Source organism: Bufo bufo, chromosome 3 (genome assembly GCF_905171765.1).
Source record: "Bufo bufo chromosome 3, aBufBuf1.1, whole genome shotgun sequence".
Classification (NCBI taxonomy): Eukaryota; Metazoa; Chordata; class Amphibia; order Anura; family Bufonidae; genus Bufo; species Bufo bufo.
Genome location: NC_053391.1, coordinates 292,289,446 through 292,315,527, shown reverse-complemented (window position 1 = coordinate 292,315,527; position 26,082 = coordinate 292,289,446). Strand labels below are relative to the sequence as shown.

General features: G+C 44.5%; 1 protein-coding gene across 1 annotated transcript in view; it reads right to left on the bottom strand.

The window, feature by feature from the left end:
- The window catches only part of ACACA (acetyl-CoA carboxylase alpha), a 993,014-nt gene that overhangs the window by 909,176 nt on the left and 57,756 nt on the right, over nucleotides 1-26,082 (bottom strand). Inside the window, exons 3-4 of the mRNA XM_040424192.1 lie at nucleotides 12,548-12,680; nucleotides 10,353-10,491 (exon numbers count right to left, since the gene is read on the bottom strand). Coding sequence (XP_040280126.1) covers nucleotides 10,353-10,491; nucleotides 12,548-12,680 — 272 coding nt within the window. The remainder of the gene's footprint in view (nucleotides 1-10,352; nucleotides 10,492-12,547; nucleotides 12,681-26,082) is intronic.

Below are 26,082 nucleotides of genomic sequence, written 5' to 3'. Positions count from 1 at the left end.
GGGGGGGAAGAGTCGTCCGAACACGCCTCTAGACGAGGTGGGGAAGCGGAGTCATCCGAGGATGGATGCCGCCGCTCACGCTGCCTCTTGGTAGTCAGGCGCCCTCTGCGGGAACCACTGCGGGGAGACTGAGTGGTGGGCGCCACAGGATTGGGAACTGCCACACGTTCTATAAAAGACATGGCTGCCTTGGCGACTAAGGCCAAATCAGCGGCCGCACTGGACATGGCGGATGCCCATGCAGGGACCGCAGACTCCGCAGGGACAGGGGGGGGCTGGGCAAGAACAGGGGGAGAAAGGTGATCCTGTCTAGGGGCAGGGCAGGTGGCACAGGTACCAGTAACAGAAAGTGGTAAAAGACACTCCATACAGGGAATGAGAAGAGGTCTTAGCAGACTTAGGTTTTGGCATGATGGCAACTACAAAAAGGAGATCTACCAGTTGCAGCTATAAGCTGCAAATCCTACCACCAGGCAACGGCACCGAGAACAACACCAGAGAAGGAGCGGGGAGAAGCCACACGGCGTGAGGAGCCTCTCAGCAGGCGGAGGAAGGAGCCGGAGCAAAGCGCTAGGCTCCGCCCCCAGGACGCGTCATAGAAGCGTGAAAAAAGCGCGTGCTCCACTACCTGCTATATGTAAAAAAAACGTCCCCCAGCGCCGAACGCGGCATAGCGGGGGTTAATGAGCGGACGGTACTCCCTGCAGTGGAGTCGGAGCCCCCGAAAGAACCGGGGACCCGCCGCTGTGGGTGCAGCTGGATGGTAGAAAGCGGCGCAGACACCGGCGCCGCTCTGAGAACGGACATGCTGCTACATGGAAACTTTAAGGGAGCCGAGAGGGCTGAAGGTCCCAGCAGGGAAGATGCCCTTAGTAAAGTGCCTCCAGATGCCCCAGCACCCCAGACAGAAAAAACACCCAAATCCCCAGTTCAGCCAGGTGGCTAGATATTAGGAGGGGGGGGGGGGGGCAGAGGGGAAGTCCTACTTATCTGCTCCTGCAGTCTTCTCCCTCTGTTCTGTACCAGCAGGGCTCACCTCTTCAAACATCTGACTCCCTTAGTACAGTGCTCTGGATGGAGGGCAGCAGCAGGTGACCCAGGGGCTTGGACGCTGGTGCGCAGCGTCCAAGGACGGCGGCGGGCACTCCATGGGGGACCAGGAAGGCGCCATGCCGACCTGTGTCCCCATCTAGAAGAAAATAACAAAAGGGAGTAGTCAAAAAGTGTCATCCTCCTTCACCAGACACTAAGCAAAGACTGAGTTCCTCCTGGTGGAGCCTGGGGGTATAGCCCGAGGAGGAGGAGCCATCTTTTATATTTGCATAGTGTCGCTCCTACTAATACCTCTAAGCTATACCCATGGTCTGTGTCCCCCAAAAGAAAAAAATTCGAGAAATCAGTTTTTCTAGAGGGAGAAAAAAGACCTGAGATTGTGCAAGTCTAACTTGACACCCAAAAATATTTTCTCTGCTGGGAACTAGGTCTGACTTTTCTTTGTTTATTAACCCGCCCAATTCCACCAACTTCTTTTGAACCATCTGTAGATGTAACTGGAGAATTTAGAGGGACGGAGCTGCAATCAAAAAGTCATCCAGATAAGGAACGATTAAGATACCTTGAAGGTGAAAGTAACTTATCACTTCGGACATGATCTTTGAAAAAAAAATCTTGGGGCTGTCTCCCATGCCCGCTTGAGAAGACCCTCACATTTCTTATCCAAAAGGTTCTTTTAAGAGGCCCATATCTTTAAAAGTTAAAGAAGTCTTTTTTGATATGCGGGCAACCAGAGCGTCAAATTTGGGAACTTTATCCCATGAGGATAAGTCTGATTCTGCAAAGGGGTATTTTTTCTTTTAAAAGCATTCGGAATTGTATTTCGCTTTTCTGGATCCTTCAGCCATCAACATTTTAATGTTATTATCGACGGGGAAGACTTTTCTTTTCACCCAATCCTTGAAACATTTTATCCTAAACTGATTGAGGATGTAAAGGAATCTCAATCTTCATAGTAGCTCTTACTGTTTTTCAATTTTTTTTCCATATCTTTAGGAATACAGAAAGGCTTCCCCGATTCGTCCTCAAAAGATTGGGACTCTGACTGTAAGAATATTTCACCCTCATCCGAGTCTGGATCACATGGGAATTCCGATATCTGATCTCTGTGAGGATGATGGTTGGGGGGGGGGACCTGGTGGTAATCTTGCGTCTATTACTGCGTTTACTTCTTCCTTGATCATATTTGTTATGGATTCTAGGAAGTATGGGGGTTCTTCTGTCACTACTTTGTCTCTACACCTGGGACAATGATGATTACACTGACCGGTAATCGGATTTTCCTGACCCCACGACAGCACTTTAGAGAGATGGCTCCGCCCCAGGACAGGAAACCTGCAGCATAAAAAGGTGGAGCCGCTCTCCCACCTCGGTGAGTTTCCAGAGCATGAGAGGGACTCCCCCTTACGTTAGTTTAGTTATTACACTTTTTTTTTTTTTTTTTGCAACACCCGTGAACACACAGCCCTACACCAACAGGGAGGGAATAAAGAGGTGCTGTCATGGGGTCAGGAAAATCCGATTACCGGTAAGTGTAATCATCATTTTTCCCCTCCCCCACGACAGCACCTTAGAGAGAGATTTCAGAGATCATCCTCAGGGTGGGAGACAGTACTCAAGACCTTTGTACCAAAGAGAAGGTCAGAAATAGAGTCGAGCTGAAGCCTATAGTGCTTATAGAAAGTGGACGGAGAAGACCAGGTGGCAGCCCGACAGATCTGTTCAATAGATACGCTGGCCCTCTCAGCCCAAGAAGTGGACACCGCCCTCGTGGAGTGAGCCCTCACAGAAACAGGGGGAGACGCCCCGGACACTGAATACGCCAAGGATATAGCTTCTCTGATCCAGCGGGCAATAGATGCTTTAGAGGCAGTATTACCTTTTCTAGCCCCACCAAACAGAACAAATAAGGCGGAAGATTTTCTCCAGTCTTTAGTCACATCCAGGTACTGCAAAATACACCTCCTGACATCAAGGGAATGCAGCTCCTTCTCTCTGTCATCTTTTGGTTCTGAAAAGAAAGCTGGAAGAACTACCTCCTGAGCCCTATTTGTCCTAGAAGGAACCTTCGGCATAAAACCAGGATCTGGTCTGAGAACTACCCTGTCTTCTCTAATGGACATAAAAGGGGGGTTAATGGAGAGGGCCTGAATCTCCCCAACCCTCCTGGCTGACGTTAAGGCCACTAGCAAAACTAGTTTAAGGGAAAGTACTTTAACCGAGCAAGAGACTAGAGGTTCAAAGGGATGTCTGGTAAGGGCATTTAACACTAGGTTAAGGTCCCAGGGAGGAAATCTAGGGCCTGCTACTGGGGTAATCTTATCTACTGCCTTAAAAAACCTAACGACCCAAGGGTCAATGGCTAAACTCGTTCTCCCTAAGACCGACAAAGCTGACACCTGCACCTTTAGTGTACTTTTTGCCAACCCGAGCGACAATCCCTTTTGTAAAAAATCCAACACCTGAACCACTGAAAATTCTAACGGCCAGGAAACCCTTACTGCGCCTATAAAGGACAGGAACTTTCTCCAGACCTGCGCATAGATTATTGGTCACCTCCTTCCTACTTCTCATTAGAGTGGAAATGACCTCCTTAGAAAATCCCTGACTAGCTAAAAATTACCTCTCAAATTCCACGCCGAAAGATGTAGAGACTCTACTTCCGGGTGGAACACTGGACCCTGTGACAATAGGTCCGGAATTCCTGGCAGGATCCATGGATCCGAAACGGCTCTCAACAGGGAAAACCACGCCCTCCTGGGCCAGAAGGGAGCTATCAGAATTACTCTTGCCCCTTCGTATCTGATCTTCCTTATCACTAGAGGAATCAACTGTAGCGGGGAAAAGGCATAACCTAGAGAAAAGTCCCATCTCTGGAGGAAGGCGTCCACCCCAGATGGGCACTCCTCTGGACTGAGGGAGAAGAATTTTCGTACCTTTCTGTTCTCCCTTGTGGCGAACATGTCTACTGAAGGCAGACCCCATAAATCTACTATCTGGGAAAAAACTCTGGATTCAGAGACCACTCCCCCTGACGTAACCTGTGGCGACTCAGGAAGTCCGCTCGATAATTCTGGACCCCTCTGATATGAATGGCCGAGAGATGAAGCACTCTCCCCTCTCTCTTCGAAAATCCATTTCGCCTCTTTTTGTAAGGAATCTGACCTGGTTCCTCCCTGATGATTGAGATATGAGACCACCGTCCGATTGTCGGACATCACTCTCATGTCTGTTCTGGATCATAGGAAGAACTGCTCTCAAGGCCAGCAAAACCACCCTCAGTTCCTTTTGATTTGACGAGAACAGTCTCTGACCCTGGGATCACTCTCCCTGAAAAATCTGATTCTCCACGTGAGCCCCCCATCCCCAGGGGCTGGTCTCCGTAGTCACAACTACTGGTTCTGGAAAGGACCAGGGAAGTCCCCGAGTCAGATTCTCTACTTCCTTCCACCAATTTAGGGATGAAAGTTCTGTCTGATAACTTTATACCTGTCTCCAGGGACGTCCCTGCCCGTCTCGTGCCAGCCAAGATCTCTCCCTGTAACTGTCGAGAGTGTCGCTGCGCCCACTGGACTGCTGGCATGCAGGATGTTAAAACTCCTAACAGGGACATAGCTTTCCTTATGGATAGGGCTTCTCCTGACTGAACCCTCTGAACTCTTCCCTGAACCCCAGCTACCTTCTCCTCTGTGAGGAAAGTTTTTTCCAGCCTGGAATTTAAAACCAGACCCAAAAAAAATCTGGCTTGTTGACCGCTCCATCCTGGACTTCTGAACATTCAACAGCCACCCCAGGGCCTTAAGTACCTCCATCACCCAATTCAGAGCCCTGACACACTCCACTTGAGATTGGGCCACCACCAGAAAGTCGTCCAGGTAAGGCAAAAACGTGATGTTCTCCCTTCTGATGAAGGAAGCCATCTCCGCCACTACCTTGGTAAAGATCCGAGGCGCCATGGAAAGGCCAAAGGGAAGCGCCTGGAACTGATAGTGAAGAAGACCCGCCTCGGTTCTTACAGCCACCCGGAGGAATCTCTGGTGATCTGGATGAATCGGAATATGATGGTAAGCATCTTTTAAATCCAGAACCGCCATATGACAGCCTGGAGATAAAAGATATATCGCTGACCTGATAGTTTCCATTTTGAATTTTCTGGCTTTCAGGAACTTGTTCAGGTATCTGAGGTTTATTATAGTCCGGTATGACCCATCTGGTTTCTTTACTAGAAACAGGGTGGAATAGAAACCTTTCCCTAGCTCTGACTCTGGGACAGGAATTAACACCTTTTTGCTTCTCAATTTTTTTATTTCTTGCAGCATAATGAGAGAAAATCTTGAAATCACAAATCTTTCTGCGGGGAATCTCAAGAACTCCAATCTTAAACCTTCCCGCAGAAGACCTATCAACCATTTCCCTGACATCTTTTCCCAAGCAGGAAGGAAGAATTTTAATCTTCCTCCTACTGGGATCATGGCGTCATTGCTTTCCTTGTTTTCCCGCACGAGCTGTAGCTGATCTAAACAAAAAACCTTTACTTCCTGATCTGGGCCTTGCTCCCTGCTCTCTGTCCCCCGTCTGCTTCTTATTTTGAAATCTTGACTGGTTCCGAAAGGGCCGTTTATACTGCTTGAACTGAGTAAAAGATTCCTGGGGAAATTTTTTCTTTCCATCTGCCACTTTTTCGAGTTATGTAGCATCACAGGGGATGCTACATAACCTCAGCTTGGACGGCATATCACCCCCTTTCCAATTTTTAAGCCACAAAGCACGTCGCGCAGAATTGGAAAGGGATGCGGCTCTTGCTTCCAGCCTCACTGTGTCCACCGCGGCATCCGCAATAAAGTCTGCGGCCTTCTGGAAAGTGGGTATAGACGCTAGTAACTGCTCTCTAGGGCATTTATCCCTAATCTGCCCTTCTAGCCTATCTAACCACAGTGACATAGACCTCGCAACAACGGTGGCAGCTATACTAGGCCTAAAAGCAGCCGCAGAAGATTCCCACGAGTTCTTAAGGGAAGAATCTATTCTTTTATCTAAGGGGTCCCATATCCTCAAAGGGCAGTGAGGATCTTTTAGAAATCTTAGAAATGGCTACATCCAGTTTCGGGGCCTTGTCCCAAGATGTAGAAGCCTCTTCCTCAAAGGGGTACTTCCGTTTAAAGGTCTTAGAAATAAATGGTTTTTTATCTGTTTTTTTTCCACTCTCTCCATCACCGCAGAAATAGATCTATGGACAGGGAAACATCTACGCTTCCTTTCCCTAAGCCCCTCAAACACGACATCCTCTACAGATCTATCCTCTCTGGTATCCTCCAACTCCAGGGTAGATCGGATAACTTTTAACAATTTGTCCGTATCCTCTGCTGGAAATAGGAACTTCCCTTCTCTTGCGTTATCTTCAGAAGAGGAGGAATCATTAGAGTCCTCATTCCCGGAGAGAGATTCACTATCTTCCGATTCTACGTCAGACTCCTGCCTCACCGCTCTTCTCCTCTTCCTACCTGCTTTCAGGGAATTTTTAACTTCTGACATAATAGATTTTAGATCTTTCAGAAGACTCGGGGTCTCCTCAGCCACCGTTATCTCAATGCACTGCTGACAGAGCTTCTTAGTGTAAGAAGAAGACAGCGAGCACTTGCAGATAGGGCATTCCTTGTTCCTTTTCTTGGCCACCACCTTCTTAGGCACAGTCTAAGAAAAAAGGAACATACCCAAATCTAAGGAACAGCCTACACCTTTTAAGGCCGAGATTAGGACTCACAATACCGGCGGCAGGATCTCAATATCCGCACTTTCAGACCTCCTCTCTTCATCCATAATGAAGGTAAACCTGCACTGATGAAACATGGTCAAAGTTACCTTCTGCCACCAAGTATTCCTCTCACCTGAAAGATACACAGCTTCCTGCAGACCCACCACTCCACAGATAGCACTGGAACAGAACCTGGTCCACTTTCTGGCACTCTGAATTCAGACACCGGTGTTCAAATAATCCAAGCACACTCATACCTGAATAGAGCTTGTTTTAAAACTGCCGGGATGCCGAACTTCCGGTCACCTGACCGGAAGCGCTCGGCCGTGGAACGCATGGCACTTCCTGCCCGGACGCCACTAACCAGCGTCTACATCCGGTGGCGTCCTGGCTGATCTGCAGCAACTTGGGGCCTCAATCCGTTGGTGCGGTCCTCCTCGCCTGAGAGACCGGCACCTTCTGCCTCCCGGAATTTCCGTCACCGGCATCCTGCCCCCCGACGCCTGTGGGTGAGGAATGATCGGGCAGGTACAACGCGCCGCCGCTAACCCTCCAGCATCTACCGGGACTTCCAGGTCAGGACGACAACTGCAGGCTCCCGTACCAGGACAGGAAACCTCACTGAGGTGGGAGAGCGGCTCCACCTTTTTATGCTGCAGGTTTCCTGTCCTGGGGCGGAGCCATCTCTCTAAGGTGCTGTCGTGGGGGAGGGGAAAAGAGAGCTTTTTTAGACTTAGACGGCACCGATTTTTTGCCCATTGCACATTTCCTCCACGACGAATCTCCGCTAGAAGTCTTTACAGTGCTGACATCCCTGCCCTATAAAGTAAGATACATTTTTGGGCCGAACTATCAATGAAGTTCAAATGAAGGCCAGCACAAACACCAGTGGGGGAAAAAAACTAAACTGTGCTCCCCTTCCCCTAATAGAGGTAACATGTGAGGCACAACTGTTAAGAGGAGGCTTCCCCGGCTCCGGGCAGCAGAAGGATCCACAGGTTTGCGGGACATGTCAGGAGCTTCCAAAGGAATGAACATGTTCCACATGCAGGACGCTGTCTGCTGCGTTCCATGCTTCCGACGTTCCCGTGATATCAGTCAGGCCTCTGGCGTAATGTGCCGGCGGAAGTGACGCCCAGAGACCTGGCAAAGCCGAACTCTTGCCCAGAAAGTTCCAGCCTGTTAAGCGCATGCAGGAGCGATCCTTGGCTCCCAGCAGGTGCCGTAACCGGGGACGCGGATGCCCAGGGACGCCTTGACTGAAGGGCTTACGCCAAAAGGAATGGGACAGAGGTGCCAGGCCCTCTTCAATCCCCGTCCCCTGCACAGACCCTCCCAAATGTGGCAAACAGATTGCCCGTGCAAGACTTCACTTGAACTCCAGATTCTGCAGGAGCGGCTTCCATGCAATCCCGAGGACAGGAAACTGAAGCAGGTAAAGAGGGAGGGGCCTTTTAAACTTGACACCCTCCTGTGAGTGCCGTTGTGGAGGTGTCGGGGAAAAGAAGGTTTGCATCCCTCAGATAAAAAGGTACACAAGTAAAGAAATCAGAAATCTTTTGGATAAACATTTAAACTAGATGAAGGGGAAAGAAGTTTAGTAAATCAGGATGATTTCTGTCCCCAGACAGTTGGGATAAATCAGTTTGTTGGTATTAATGGACATAGGGTTGTTTGTCTAGTAGATGCAGAACAAGAGTGTATTCACACATCCGTGTTGCTGATCTGCAAAACATGGATACCGGTCACGTACGTTCCGCATTTTGTGGACCGCACATGGCCGGCCCCATGATAAAAATGCCTATTCTTGTCTGAGATTGTGGACAAGAATAGGACATGATTAATCTTTTTTGTGGGGTCACGGAACGGAACTACGGATGAGGACAGCACATCTTTTGCAGCCCCACATACAATGTGTACTAATGCTCATGGTTTAGGATACAATCTCTGCAAGCTAATGGCAATCACATCTAGGGATAATTTGTATCTGGTTGCAATTACTGGGAAATACCTGGATATACAAAGTACAGGAAAGATAGAAAAGAGACAGGAAGGGTAGTGGAGTAGCCATTTATGTCAAGGAGAGTATTCAATCTACAGTAATTCAGAGTACAGATGTAGCAGGGTTAGCGATCATAGTCGCATCATGTGAGCACAGAGCAGTATCCTGTTTCCTTAGGTAGTAAATAGCTTTACAAGGATTGTAAGAAAAATCAAGGGTGTAATCGGCTTTTGAAACCAGCAGATGGCGCATGGAGCCACAGTATAATAGGACAGGCAGTAAACACTTCAAAGACTAGCTGCTCCTTATGTCAACTAGCAACATTAACATTAGCTGAATTTTATAGTCTGATGTATTGCTCCTCCCCACATCCCTCCCTGCATCCACTCCTGTTTTAACCTTACCAATACTGATAAAATACTGATGGTGTGAAGGTGGATGCTCAAACTACAGCAACCGCTTTTTGGGCTGTTCCTCTGACAAACCAGAAGAACGGAAAAATGAACAGTGATGTGAATACAGCCTTACTGCCGACACCCTCCCCACTATCATGGGGCCACTTTTTGAATTATGGACCACAGCACAGTTAGGTCCACGCCGATAAATTAGAACTGACATCAACATTCACTTGTAAGGCGGAATTCACACTTCTGTTATTTGATCAGTTATTTCTATTACTTATTGTGAGGTAAATTCAGGAGCCAAGCCTACTCTCGGATTAGGTATCAAGAATAGATCTGCACCTTTTTTGTGGGTTTGACCCGAACTGGCTTTGGGCTGACAATTACTGACCAAGTGCAGCGTCAACTAAGCCTAATTTAAAAAGAGCCTATTCAAACGCATGTGTTTGCACTGCCATAACATGGATTAAAAGAACCTATTTTTTTCTCAACTATTTTATTGGAGCTGCCTCCATGTCCATTAAAGATTCATTTGGACACCTACTGAAGCATGCAGCTTTATTTATTTTTTTGCTTCACTAAAGTATGCTGTATGTTAACTGCAGGCCAAGATAGACTTGATTTAATTCTGATTGAAGCACATTTAAAAAAAAAAAAAAAAACAGCCAAATCGAATTTTTGAAAACTTCACTCATCTCTAAAGATAATCACCCAAGAAGAGAATTTTTTAAGGCGTAAAAGTATTAAAAATATTCTGACTGACAAGATCCCTTAAAAACAAAATCCCCCCCCAAACACAAAAATGCATGGAGCAGAGGCCACACTCCACGTGTGCTGTACTCCATCTTAAGCAGATTCATAGAGTCATTTGGCTACACAATGCTCAGCATCAGTACAATGTTCAGAGGCTTTCTGTGAGAGGAACTGATTATTTCAGTTCCCTGCCACAGTATAGGATTGGGCTGTCAGTGTGAAAGCCTGATGCTACAGATACATACAACAGCACACAGTGCCATCAAACTCAATGTGTAAATTTATGGGCCGCAGGCATAGAGACCAGTCCATTAGCCTGGTAATATATGTGCTACAGTCGGGAAGGGGCAAATGAGAATAAACACAATACATTAATGGATAATTATGGTACCTGCATTTGCTTTCAGGTCTTCAGGGGTAACCATGACAACAAATCGAATCGCTCTCTCATTTCGAAACATCTCATAGGACCAGCGCCTGATTGATCTCATGCATTTGACAGCTGCTATACCATTATTAGCAATAAGCACCTGTTGTATAATACAGAAAGTATTTAAACATGCCAACTTCAGCAGTAATTTACAAATTACAGAGTCAGGCCTCATACACACAACCGTTGTGTGCATCCGCGGCCGTTGTTCCGTTTTCCGCTTTTTTTCGCGGACCCATTGACTTTCAATGGGTCCGTGGAAAAATCGGAAAATGCATCGTTTTGCAGCCGCATCCGTGATCAGTGTTTCCTGTCCGTCAAAAAAATATGACCTGTCCTATTTTTTTGACGGACAACGGTTCACGGACCCATTCAAGTCAATGGGTCCGTGAAAAAACACGGATGTACACAAGATTGGCATCCGCGTCCGTGGCCGTAGGCTACTTTCACACAGACGGATCCGCAGATCCGTCTGCATAAAAGCTTTTTCAGAGCTGAGTTTTCACTTCGTGAAAACTCAGATCCGACAGTATATTCTAACACAGAGGCGTTCCCATAGTGATGGGGACACTTCTAGTTAGAATATACTTTGAACGGTGTACATGACTGCCCCCTGCTGCCTGGCAGCACCCGATCTCTTACAGGGGGCTGTGATCCACACAATTAACCCCTCAGGTGCTGCACCTGAGGGGTTAATTGTGCGTATCATAGCCCCCTGTAAGAGATCATGTGCTGCCAGGCAGGAGGGGGCACACCCCCCCCCTCCCTCCCGAGTTTTAAATTCATTGGTGGCCAGTGCGGCCCCCCCCCTCTCTCCCCTGTAGTACTGTAGATCCATGGTTACCGATCGGAGCCCCAGCGATTAAACTGGGACTCCGATCGGAACTCTCCACTGCCACCAATGATAGGGGGGGAGATTTTAATTAGGAGAGAGAGGGAGGGGAGCCCCACTGGCCACCAATGAATCTACAGTATTACAGGGGAGGGAGAGGGGCCGCACTGGCCACCAATGAATCTACAGTACTACAGGGGAGGGAGGGGAGGCCCCCTGGCCACCAATGAATCTACAGTACTAGAGGGGGGGAGGGAGGGGAGGCCCCCTGGCCACCAATGAATCTACAGTACTACAGGGGGGGGAGGGAGGGGAGGCCCCCTGGCCACCAATGAATCTACAGTACTACAGGGGAGGGAGGGGGGGCCCACTGGCCACCAATGAATCTACAGTACTACAGGGGAGGGAGGGGGGGCCTACTAGCCACCAATGAATCTACAGTAATACAGGGGAGGGAGGGGGGGCCCACTGGCACCAATGAATTTAAAACTGAGGAGAGAGGGGGGGTTAGAATTTACCATCGGATTTGAGTTAGATCGTGAAAACTCATATCCGAGAGTATATTCTAACAGAGGCGTTCCCATAGTGATGGGGACGCTTCAAGTTAGAATATACTTTGAACTGTGTACATGACTGCCCCCTGCTGCCTGGCAGCACATGATCTCTTACAGGGGGCTATGATACGCACAATTAACCCCTCAGGACCTGAGGGGTTAATTGTGCGTATCATAGCCCCCTGTAAGAGATCGGGTGCTGCCAGGCAGCAGGGGGCAGTCATGTACACAGTTCAAAGTATATTCTAACTTGAAGCGTCCCCATCACTATGGGAACGCCTCTGTTAGAATATACTGTCGGATATGAGTTTTCACGATCTAACTCAAATCCGATGGTATATTCTAACATAGAGGCGTTCCCATGGTGATGGGGACACTTCAAGTTAAAATATACCATCGGATTGGAGAAAACTCCGATCCGATGGTATAATAGGGACTCCTGACTTTACATTGAAAGTCAATGGGGGACGGATCCGTTTGCAATTGCACCATATTGTGTCAAACGGATCCGTCCCCATTGACTTGCATTGTAATTCAGGATGGATCCGTTTGGCTCCGCACGGCCAGGCGGACACCAAAACGACTTTTTTTTCATGTCCGTGGATCCTCCAAAAATCAAGGAAGACCCACGGACAAAAAAACGGTCACAGATCACGGACCTACGGACCCCGTTTTTGCGGACCTTAAAAAAAAAAACGGTCGTGTGCATGAGGCCTTATAAGGACAAAATAACCAATTTTAAAAAATTTGAATAATCACAAGTAATATACCTTTTCAATAACTTTATTCCCTCCAAAACGAGTGACAAATTCTGCTGGTGAAGCCACAGTGAAATCTCTCTGTAAATCTATTTTTTTGCGTTCACGTCCCTGCTTCACTAGATGCAAGCCAGACATACTAGGCCTGTACATAAAAACACATAACGTATCAATAAGAAAACAATATTAAATACATTTCATATATTAAAAAGGGACCATTCCAGCAATAAAGACCTCCCCCCCCCCCTCCTTGTCTAAAACTAAATAAAAATATAAAATATGAAATCTGTTTCAACCCCAAACACATTTACTAGTCTGCAAATGGAAATGAAAATGCTTGGACTGGGAGAAAACGTCTGTATGTGGGTAAGTAACTGGCTCAGTAATAGAAAACAGAGGGTGGTTATTATTGGTACACACTCAGATTGGGTCACTGTCACTAGTGGGCTACCTCAGGGGTCAGTACTGGGCCCTATTATCTTCAATGTATTTATTGACCCTTTCATGACCAAGGGTCATTGATGCCTCAGTGTCCAGGTCAAAATTTACAAATCACTTTATGTGGTAATAACTTTGGAACACTTTTACTTATCCAAGCCATTCTGAGACTGTTTTCTCGTGACACATTGTACTTCATAATAGTCAAATTTGAGTCAATATATTTCACCTTTATTTATGAAAAAATCTAAAATTTACCCAAAATTTAGAAAAATTCTCAATTTTCCAAATTTATATTTCTCTGTTTCTAAAACAGAAAGTGATACCTAATAAAATATGTATTACTTAACATTCCCCATATGTCTACTTTATGTTGGCCTCATTTTGGAAATGTCATTTTATTTTTTTAGGACGTTAGAAGGCATAGAAGTTTAGAAGCAATTCTTAAAAATTTTAAGGAAATTTCCAAAACCCACTTTTTAAGGAACAGTTCAGGTCTGAAGTCACTTTGTGGGGCCTACATAGTGGATACCCCCATAAATGACCCCATTGTAGAAACTACACCCCTCAAGTTACTCAAAACTGATTTTACAAACTTTGTTAAAGGGTTTCTATCACTTCGTTTCACCTATTTAGCTTTCAGACACTAGCGATCCGCTAGCGTCTGCTTTATCTAACCATCCTAATATAAGAGCTTATTGTCCTGCCGTTTAGCTAAAAAAATAACTTATATAGATATGCAAATGAGCCTCTAGGTGCTATGGGGGCGTCATTAGCACCTAGAGGCTCCGTCTACCTTAACAAACTGCCGCCGCCCAGCGCGTCCCTCCAGCCCGCCCATCTCCAGCTGAAGCGATCCTCTCCGTGCGCGTCTCTGTTCTGCGCATGCGCAGTGAATGTCTGATCGCTTCCCTGCTCAGACATCTCCACTGCGCCTGTTCCTCGGAGCACTATGACGTCATCGGCGCAGGCGCAGTGGAGATGTCTGAGCAGGGAAGCGATCAGACATTCACTGCGCATGCGCCGAATACGAGGAGCATCGCATTCCGGAGGAGATGGGCGGGCTGGAGGGACGCGCTGGGCGGCGGCAGTTTGTTAAGGTAGACGGAGCCTCTAGGTGCTAATCACGCCCCCATAGCACCTAGAGGCTCATTTGCATATCTATATAAGTTATTTTTTTAGCTAAACGGCAGGACAATAAGCTCTTATATTAGGATGGTTAGATAAAGCAGACGCTAGCGGATCGCTAGTGTCTGAAAGCTAAATAGGTGAAACGAAGTGATAGAAACCCTTTAACCCTTTAGGTGTTCCACAAGAATTAAAAGGAAAATGGAGATGAAATTTCTTTAACACATTGAGGGTTAACAGCCAAACAATACTCAATATTTATTACCCTGATTCCGCGGTTTACAGAAACACCCCACATGTGGTCGTAAACTGATGTAAGGGCACACGGCAGGGCGCAGAAGAAAAGGAATGCCATACGGTTTTTGGAAGGCAGATTTTGCTGGACTGGTTTTAGATGCCATGTCCCATTTAAAGCTCCCCTGATGCACCCATACAGTAGAAACTCCCAAAAAGTGACCCTATTTTGGAAACTAGGGGATAAGGTGCCAGTTTTATTGGTACTATTTTGGGGTACATATGATTTTTAATTGCTCTATATTACGTTTTTTGCGAGGAAAGGTGACCGAAAAATGGCTGTTTTGGCACAGTTTTGTTCTGATTTTTTACAAGATTCATCTGACAGGGTAGATCATGTGCTATTTTTAAAGAGCAGGTTGTTCCAGACATAATGATATCAAATATGTCTACTTTCTTGGTTTGTTTCAGTTTTACATAATAAAGCATTTTTGAAAAAGAAATTATGGTTTTGTGTGTCCATTTTCTGAATGCCATATGTTTTTTATTTTTCTGCCGATCGTCTTGTGTACATTATTACACTTTGGAACAGTTTTTATTCATTTATTTATTTTTACAGCGTTTATCTGAAGAGTTAGGTCATTTGACAGTTTTATAGAGCAGATCGTTACGGACGTGGCAATACCTAATATGTATACTTTTTCTAATTTATTTAAGTTTTACACAATAATAGCATTTCTGAAACCAAAAAAAATATGTTTTAGTGTCTCCATAGTCTGAGAGCCATAGCTTTTTTATTTTTTGGGCGATTGTCTTAAATAGGGTATAATTTTTTGTGGGATGAGGTGACGGTTTGATTGGTACTATTTTAGGGGTCATAAGCCTTCTTGATCGCTTGCTGTTGCACTTTTTGTGATGTAAGGTGACAAAAACGGCTTTTTTGGCATTGTTTTTTTTTTATTTTATTTTTTACGGTGTTCATCTGACGGGTAAGGTCATGTGATAATTTTATCGAGCAGGTTATTACGGATGCGGCTATACCTAATATGTATACTTTTTATTTTATTTCCCTATAAGACAATAATAGCATATTTGAAATAAAAAAATTATGTTTTAGTGTCTCAATGTTCTAAGAACTATAGTTTTTTTATTTTTTGAGCGATTTTCTTATGTAGGGTCTCATTATTTGCAGGATGAGGTGACGGTTTTATTGGTACCATTTTGTTTGATATACACCTTTTTGATCACTTGGTGTTGCACTTTTTGTGATGTATGTGACAAAAATGGCTTTTTTACACAGTTTTTATGGTGTTTATCGGACGGGGTCTATCATATGATATATTTATAGAGACGGTCGTTACGGACGCGGTGACACCTAATATGTGCATTTTATTTTATTTTTTTCATTTTTTATAGGAAAAGGCAATTTTCTTTTTTCATTTACATTTTTTTTTTATTTTTACTTTTATTATTTTCACTTTCTTTTTTTATCAAGTCCCTCTTGGATCTTGAAGATCCAGTGGGGCTGATGGCTGTACTATACTTTGCAATGCTCTTGCATTGCAAAGTATAATACTATCAGATGTCCTGTAGGTGGCAACATCGGGTGCTGCCATCACAGCGCGGCAGCCCTGATGGTTGAGAGAGGGAGCCCCCTCCCTCTATTAACCCCATGGATGCCGCTGCGCGGCATCTTAGGGGTTACAGCAGAGTGTCTGCATAGAGCTGACAATCTCTGCTGATGGCGGCGGCTCAGAAATGGAGCCGCTGCCATCAAACACAGCAGGGGGACTGAACCGCTTCAGGGGCAGCGCTGGAAAGGGGGAGGGGGAAGGTAAGGCCAGCATTGAGGGAGGCAGCACAAATGGGGGCAGGAGGAATGTATGGGGCGGGGAGGGGGCGGACCGCATCAGGGCAGGCTGCATGAATGTGGATGGGAGCGGGGGGAACTGCAAAAGGGGCAGGCGGGGACAAGGGGGGGCTTGGAGGCTCACAGATCGGGGGGCATGAGGACACTACCTGATTTCAGGGTCTGATCTGCAGAGCGCAGATCAGAGCCTGAAACTGGCATTTTAACACTGCCACGATCCGATTGGTAAGTCTACACAGACTAACCAACCGGATCGATTGTCGGCAAGGGACCACTCTGATTGGTCCCTTGCCAGCATTACTGCACTGTATGCTGTCCGTGACAGCAGCAGGTCCTGGGGCAGAAGCTTTAATCCAAGCGTTTTGCAGCGCTTGGATCAAAGAGCTGGCTTGATGTTTATACACGTGGTAGCTGCACGGGGCATGTGCAAATATCACGTATCTAAACGTATTGCAGTCGTGAAGGGGTTAATGATCTTGTAGAAGGCTTGCACAGTAAAATATTTTTTGCAGATGACACTAAACTGTGTAAAGTAATTAACACTGAAGAGGACAGTATACTACTACAGAGGGATCTGGATAAATTAGAGGTTTGGGCAGATAAGTGGCAGATGAGGTTTAACACTGACAAATGTAAGGTTATGCACATGGGAAGGAATAATGGAAATCACCTGTACATACTGAATGGTAAAACACTGGGTAACACTGACATGGAAAAGGACCTAGGAATTATAGTGAACAGCAAACTAAGCAGTAAAAACAAGTGTCAGGCAGCTGCCCATGATGAGAACATTCTGGAAGAGAAATAAAATACTCCTCTTACCATTTTTGAGGAGTATTTTTAGCCGATGAGGAGTACGAAAGTTACAGTCAAATAGTTAATACGAAGACCTATATAACATTAAGGGGTTGCGATTTATGCAGGGAAACCATTACTAGTACTCTAGAACGGTCTTCCATGCATAAATAGCATATTTAGACAATTTTAAATTTAGCCGACATCATATACTAAGGCCCCTTTCAGACAAGCGTCTCCGGATTAGGTTCGGATGCGTTGCGTCTGCGATCAGGGAAAATCGTGCAAGTAGGTACGCAATTGCAGTCAGTTTTGACTGCGATTGCGTTCCGATTCAGTTTTTATCGCGCTGGTGCAATGCGTTTTGCACGCACGTGATAAAAAAAACTGACTGTGGTACCCAGACCCGAACCCGTACTTCTTCACTGAAGTTTGGGTTCGGTGCTCTGTATATTTTAATATTTTCCCTTATAACATGGTTATAAGGGAAAATAATAGCATTCTTCATAAAGAATGCTTACTAAAATGTGGCGCAGCCGGCATCTTCTTTCAGTACCTGCCAAACGACCTTTGATGACGTAATAGCGCTCACGTGGTGAGCGCGGTGACATCAGCGCAGGTCCTGCTGAATGAAGACCATATTATAAGGGAATTAATAAAGATCGGGTCTCCATCCCGATAGTCACCTAGAAACCATGGGTGAAAAAAATAATTAACCGCCTCAAGACCGCCGTACGCAGGATTGCATCCTGGCGGCGGCCCTGCTATTCTGGGTGGACGCATATACGAGTCCTCTCGCGAGAGGCGAGATTTCCTGTGAACGCGATCGGAAGGTAAGCGAGTGGATCTCCAGCCTGCCAGCGGCGATCGTTCGCTGGCAGGCTGGAGATGCGATTTTTTTTAACCCCTAACAGGTATATTAGATGCTGTTTTGATAACAGCGTCTAATATACCTGCTACCTGGTCCTCTGGTGGTCACTTTTGCTTGGATCGACCACCAGAGGACACAGGCAGCTCAGTAATAAGTAGCACCAAACACCACTACACTACACTACACCACCCCCCCTGTCACTTATTAACCCCTGATCACCCCATATAGACTCACTGATCACCCCCTTGTAAGGCTCCATTCAGACGTCCGTATGTTTTTTACGGATCCACGGATACATGGATCGGATCCGCAAAACACAAACGGACATCTGAATGGAGCCTTACAAGGGGGTGATCACCCCATATAGACTCCCTGATCACCCCCCTGTCATTGACCCCCCCCTGTAAGGCTCCATTCAGACGTCCGTATGTTTTTTACGGATCCACTGATACATGGATCGGATCCGCAAAACACATACGGACATCTGAATGGAGCCTTACAGGGGGGTGATCAATGACAGGGGGGTGATCACCCCATATAGACTCCCTGATCACCCCCCTGTCATTGATCACCCACCTGTAAGGCTCCATTCAGACGTCCGTATGTTTTTTACGGATCCACAGATACATGGATCGGATCCGCAAAACACATACGGACGTCTGAATAGAGCCTTACAGGGGGGTGATCAATGACGGGGGTGATAACCCCATATACACTCCCTGATCACCCCCCTGTCATTGATCCCCCCCCTGTAAGGCTCCAGACATTTTTTTGGCCCAAGTTAGCGGAAATTTTTTTTCTTACAAAGTCTCATATTCCACTAACTTGTGTCAAAAAATAAAATATCACATGAACTCACCATACCCCTCACGGAATCCAAATGCGTAAAATTTTTTAGACATTGAGATTCCAGACTTCTTCTCACGCTTTAGGGCCCCTAAAATGCCAGGGCAGTATGAATACCCCACATGTGACCCCATTTCGGAAAGTAGACACCCCAAGGTATTCGCTGAGGGGCATATTGAGTCCATGAAAGATTGAAATTTTTGTCCCAAGTTAGCGGAAAGGGAGACTTTGCGAGAAAAAAAAAATTAAAAAAAAGTTCCACTAACTTGTGGCAAAAAAAAAAATTTCTATGAACTCGCCATGCCCCTCATTGAATACCTTGGGGTGTCTTCTTTCCAAAATGGGGTCACATGTGGGGTATTTATACTGCCCTGGCATTTTAGGGGCCCTAAAGCGTAAGAAGAAGTCTGGGATCCAAATGTCTAAAAATGCCCTCCTAAAAAGGAATGTGGGCCCCTTTGCGCATCTAGGCTGCAAAAAAGTGTCACACATCTGGTATCGCCGTACTCAGGAGAAGTTGGGCAATGTGTTTTGGGGTGTCATTTTACATATACCCATGCTGGGTGAGAGAAATATCTCGGTCAAATGCCAACTTTGTATAAAAAAAATTGGAAAAGTTGTCTTTTGCCGAGATATTTATCTCACCCAGCATGGGTATATGTAAAATGACACCCCAAAACACATTGCCCAACTTCTCCTGAGTACAGCAATACCACGTGTGACACTTTTGCAGCCTAGGTGGGCAAAGGGGCCCACATTCCAAAGAGCACCTTTAGGATTTCACAGGTCATTTTTTACACATTTTGATTTCAAACTACTTACCACACATTAGGGCCCCTAGAATGCCAGGGCAGTATAACTACCCCACAAGTGACCCCATTTTGGAAAGAAGACACCCCAAGGTATTCTGTGAGGGGCATGGCGAGTTCCTAGAATTTTTTATTTTTTGTCACAAGTTAGCGTAAAATGATGATTTGTTTTTTTTTTTTTTTTTCTTACAAAGTCTCATATTCCACTAACTTGTGACAAAAAATAAAAACTTTTATGAACTCACTATGCCCATCATGAAATAGCTTGGGGTGTCTTCTTTCTATAATGGGGTCACTTGTGGGGTAGTTATACTGCCCTGGAATTTTAGGGGCCCAAATGAGTGCGAAGTAGTTTGAAATCAAAATCTGTAAAAAATGGCCGGTGAAATCTGAAAGGTGCTCTTTGGAATGTGGGCCCCTTTGCCCACCAAGGCTGCAAAAAAGTGTCACATATCTGGTATTGCCGTACTCAGGAGAAGTTGGGGAATGTGTCAAAGGCATGTAGAACAATAAATTTAGAGAAAAATTTATATATGGATGTCGTTTTTTTTTGCAAAATTTTACAACTGAAAGTGAAAATTCACTTCAAAGTTAAATTTCGATTAACAAAAAAAGTTAAAATGTCAGCAGCAATGAAATACCACCAAATGAAAGCTCTATTAGTGAGAAGAAAAGGAGGTAAAATTCATTTGGGTGGTAAGTTGCATGACCGAGCAATAAATGGTGAAAGTAGTGTAGTGCAGAAGTGTAAAAAGTGGTCTGGTCATTAAGGGTGTTTAAGCTAGGGGAGCTGAAGTGGTTAAATAAATAATAAAAATGAAAAAAATAAAAAATAAAATCGCACCGCATCCGCACTTGCTTGAGATTTTCACGCAGCCCCTTTCACTCCTATGAGGCCTGCGTTGCGTGAAAAATCACCGCTCATGTGCACAGCCCCGTAGAAATGAATGGTTCCGGATTCAGTGCGGGTGCAATGCGTTCACCTCACGCATTGCACCCGCGCGGAGGGCCTTTAGGGCTCATGTACACGGCCGTATTTTCACTTTTCATCCTATCTTCATTTTTTGTGGATAGGATGCAGACCCATTAATCTCAATGGGGCCCCAAAAGAGGCAGACCCATGTGTTGTGCACATCCATAAGTCTGTTCTGCGGCCCTGCAAAAGAATAGAACATGTCCTATTCTTGTCCGTTTTACTACGACAAGCACTCGGCCAGGATCCGTGCTTTGCAGATGCGCAAATTGCGGACTGCAAAACACTTACGGCCGTGTGCATGAGCATTTGTTGACAATCTGCACCATTTTCTATATTTCATAAAGGTATGCTCCCTTGTCAACCAATTTCTTTTGTGCTGTTCACACAGAGGACCTGTCCATAAAATACCTGCTGAAGAAGAGTCATGTGAACAGGCAAAAATAACCCCAGGCACATCACTCAGTCTTCTCCATTCAAAATACACCAGCTCGGCCGTCTGCACTGTTAAGAATTCAGTGCAGGTGTAGTGTCTGAATAGAGAAGGCTGAGTGATGAGTCTTGTCACGCGATATGGACACAGCCTCTGTAAGGACCGCACAGATTGTTTGCCCAACAAGGGGACATGGCACAAAATATAAACAAAGGCTATATTGGTCATTAGTAGTCAGAAAATTGCCCATCCCATTAATAAATATGCTGGAACGATGCAGGTTATGCGTCCACTCAGTTATAACCATGCCCACTTTTCAATAGCACCAAGAAGTGAGAATAGTTGCAAACTACAGAGCGAAGTGTAGCATACACAATAATTACTGACTTTGTTTATGCCAAATATGGTGCAAATGCGATAAAAAAAATATATATATATATTAATAATATTATTATTATTATTATTATTATTAACAGAACTCAATACCGGAAAACAATAAAGTGAGGGCTCTTTCACACCTGCGTTATTGTCTTCCGGCATAGAGTTCCGTCGTCGGGGCTCTATGCCGGAAGAATCCTGATCAGGATTATCCTAATGCATTCTGAATGGAGAGAAATCCGTTCAGGATGCATCAGGATGTCTTCAGTTCCAGAACGGAACGTTTGCTGGCCAGAGAAAATACCGCAGCATGCTGCGCTTTTTGCTCCGGCCAAAAACCCGGAACACTTGCCGCAAGGCCGGATCCGGAATTAATGCCCATTGGAAGGCATTGATCCGGATCCGGCCTTAAGCTAAACGTCGTTTCGGCGCATTGCCGGAGCCGACATTTAGCTTTTTCAGAGTGGTTACCATGGCTGCCGGGACGCTATGGTAAAGTGTAGCGGGGAGCGGGGGAGCAGCATACTTACCGTCCGTGCGGCTCCCCGGGCGCTCCAGAGTTACGTCAGGGCGCCCCACGCTCATGGATGACGTGTCGCATGGATCACGTCATCCATGCGCATGGGGCGATCCGACGTCACTCTGGAGCGCCCCGGGAGCCGCACGGACTAAGTATACCGCTCCCCCGCTCCCCGCTCCTACTATGGCAACCAGGACTTTAATAGCCTCCTGGGTGCCATAGTAACACTGAAAGCATTTGGAAGACGGTTCCGTCTTCAAATGCTTTCAGTACACTTGCGTTTTTCCGGATCCGACGGGCACCTCCGGCAACGGAAGTGCATGCCGGATCCCAACAACGCAAGTGTGAAAGAGGCCTTAGTGTGAAAGTAAAACAACTATATTTCAGGAAACAAATAGAAAGTTGGGGGAATAAGAAGTGAAGAGGCATCAGCACCTAGACTACAATTATTTATTTTACTCACCAATATAGCGCTGAAGTATACCACTGCGGTTTACAGACATTCCCATTGCTGACTGTCCTAAGTGGAACTGATAATCAAGATTCCTTATCGGTGTCTTTGGAGTGTGGGAGGAAAACTGAGTACTCAGAGGAAACATACAAACTCCATGCAGATGTTGTCCTTGATTCAAAAAAAGGGATCCGCTCACCTCTATTCTCTCAGGATAGGTGCTCCAAACCAAAATTTGAGTCACCCCTCAAAGTTTGAAATATATAGTAAAAAGAAGATGGAATGGTCACTCTTATATGGAAATATAGGACACTTTATTAAGCATATATCATGGAATAATGTGCAATAAAATTACAATAAAATGTTAAAACTATCTTTTGATCAATAATATGTTACAAAATAAAACAAAAAACAGTGTTGAATGAGTGCTGGTGGCTCCAAATAAGCCCCTCTCTATCATTCGCATCCAGACTTGTTAAGTCCCAGGTGCGATAGTTCTATATAATTTGCAGAGGTAGGTTGGTGCAAACAGCATTCATTCAGCTAAAAATCCATATAATGGCAAAATACATCAGACGTAAAAATCATCAGGTATGTAATCCTATAAACAAATTAAAAGAAATATCACGCTCTTTGGGATCCGTAAATGTCTCGATTTTTGTTGTTTACTTGTGTTTGAACACAATCTATTGAAACGTCTGTATCAAAAGGCTGCTGCAAACTGGTTAAATAATGTCAGTTTTCCTGCTGCTGACTGTTGCAATCTGCTGTTTGTTTGGCTTGATTGTAGCAGAAAATCCTTACTTGAATAACCAGCAGTGGTTCATTTAATTATTTGTGATACTTCTTAGTGTGATACCCACTACTGTGGGCTTACCTTCACCCGCGCCGTCGGTCAGAAAGGGACTTGCTGTTGAGCTCTTACTCCGTTGAATCTGCCGGCGTCCCGGCTATGGAGCTGCTCGCGTCCCACGTGTCTCTCACAGGTGATGTTAGAATCAAGTCCAAAGTGAGGATCACAGACCTTTCTTTGCCGGCGCTATTGGATGACGTATCGCAGTCTTCTAAGATAGATGGATTTCTTTTCTTTGTAGTGCACTAGGTTGAATCGGAAAGTGGGGTATTCATCCAAGTTTTCTTGACGCCAGACGCGTTTCGGGGAGACGCTTCCCCTTCCTCAGTGGCATACCCCCATTCCATAAATCAAGGTAATTTATACCCGATGATGGTTCTTCAAAAGATCCGAGCTGGATTTGGAATTATATTTTCAAAAGGTGATCTGGAGTTTTTAAATTCCATTCCAGTATTTTCATTCTGGTTTCAATGGGTCTTATCCTGATATATATTGCCTATAATACTTATAATATTCAGTGTGGGTTCTCATTCTTCCCATATTTGCTATTATTATCATTTATTTGTACAATACATTTAAAAACAAAATAAAATCCATTTAAAACAACAATAATATATATATATATATATATATATATATATATATATATATATATATATATATATATATATATATATATATATATATATATATATATATATATACATATACATATACACATACACACACACACACACACACACACACACATATACATACACTCAAGGCAGTTTTCCCAAGCCTTGCGTGGAAGGGTTGTCCCTCCTCCATTGGAAATCTTTCTCAAAAAGCATATTTAGCCCAAAAACGCATTTATTTTTTTTTGCTTAATTTGATGCGTTTTCTCACCTATTATCTCTCTACCATAGTTGCGGTTCATCAGTAATATTTTCCATATAGAATCTTCTATTTTTAAGCGCAAAAAAAAACAAAAAAAAAAACGCATATGCGATTTCAATGCGTTTTTTCTGAATTTGATGCGTTTTCTTTCCTATTACCTTTATATCATGATTTTAGTTCATCAGAAGTGTCTGGAGCATTTTGTATAACACAAATATTATTATTAATTATTATCTACAGACGTTATTTATAGTTCTTTTTTCTTCTAAATGGCTACGTATTATAGATGAATAGGGGGGCACGTGTGGGGTAGAGGGAGAGTTGCAGTGCTGGGAAAAACAGCCTGACATACAACTCTACATCGACACCCACACGGACCACCCAGTGTTAGATGAACCCAAATATTTCTAATTCTGCATTTAAGCCTGATCGAGAGGTTATCAAGAGCGGAATCCAGAAAAATATACGAATTTGGTAGCCTCCTACCAAGAGACTTAAATGCAGAATTAGAAATATTTGGGTTCATCTAACACTGGGTGGTCCGTGTGGGTGTCGATGTAGAGTTGCATGTCAGGCTGCTTTTCCCAGCACTGCAACTCTCCCTCTACCCCACACGTTTCCCCCCCCCCATTCATCTGTAATACGTAGCCATTTAGAAGAAAAAAGAACTATAAATAACGTCTGTAGAAAATAATTTATAATAATATTTGTGTTATACAAAATGCTCCAGACACTTCTGATGAACTAAAATCATGATATAAAGGTAATAGGAAAGAAAACGCCTCAAATACAGAAAAAACGCATTGAAATCGCATATGCGTTTTTCTTTTTTTTGTTTTTTTTTTGCGCTTAAAAATAGAAGATTCTATATGGAAAATATTACTGATGAACCGCAACTATGGTAGAGAGATAATAGGTGAGAAAACGCATCAAATTTCGCAAAAAAATATAAAAATGCGTTTTTTGGCTAAATATGCTTTTTGAGAAAGATTTCCAAAAAAACTGCCTTGAGTGTATGTGTATGTGTATATATATATATATATATATATATATATATATATATATATATTGTTTTAAATGGATTTTATTTTGTTTTTAAATGTATTGTACAAATAAATGATAATAGCAAATATGGGAAGAATGAGAACCCACACTGAATATTATAAGTATTATAGGCAATATATATCAGGATAAGACCCATTGAAACCAGAATGAAAATACTGGAATGGAATTTAAAAACTCCAGACCACCTTTTGAAAATATAATTCCAAATCCAGCTCGGATCTTTTGAAGAACCATCATCGGGTATAAATTACCTTGATTTATGGAATGGGGGTATGCCACTGAGGAAGGGGAAGCGTCTCCCCGAAACGCGTCTGGCGTCAAGAAAACTTGGATGAATACCCCACTTTCCGATTCAACCTAGTGCACTACAAAGAAAAGAAATCCATCTATCTTAGAAGACTGCGATACGTCATCCAATAGCGCCGGCAAAGAAAGGTCTGTGATCCTCACTTTGGACTTGATTCTAACATCACCTGTGAGAGACACGTGGGACGCGAGCAGCTCCATAGCCGGGACGCCGGCAGATTCAACGGAGTAAGAGCTCAACAGCAAGTCCCTTTCTGACCGACGGCGCGGGTGAAGGTAAGCCCACAGTAGTAGGTATCACACTAAGAAGTATCACAAATAATTAAATGAACCACTGCTGGTTATTCAAGTAAGGATTTTCTGCTACAATCAAGCCAAACAAACAGCAGATTGCAACAGTCAGCAGCAGGAAAACTGACATTATTTAACCAGTTTGCAGCAGCCTTTTGATACAGACGTTTCAATAGATTGTGTTCAAACACAAGTAAACAACAAAAATCTAGACATTTACGGATCCCAAAGAGCGTGATATTTCTTTTAATTTGTTTATAGGATTACATACCTGATGATTTTTACGTCTGATGTATTTTGCCATTATATGGATTTTTAGCTGAATAAATGCTGTTTGCACCAAACTACCTCTGCAAATTAGATAGAACTATCGCACCTGGGACTTAACAAGTCTGGATGCGAATGAT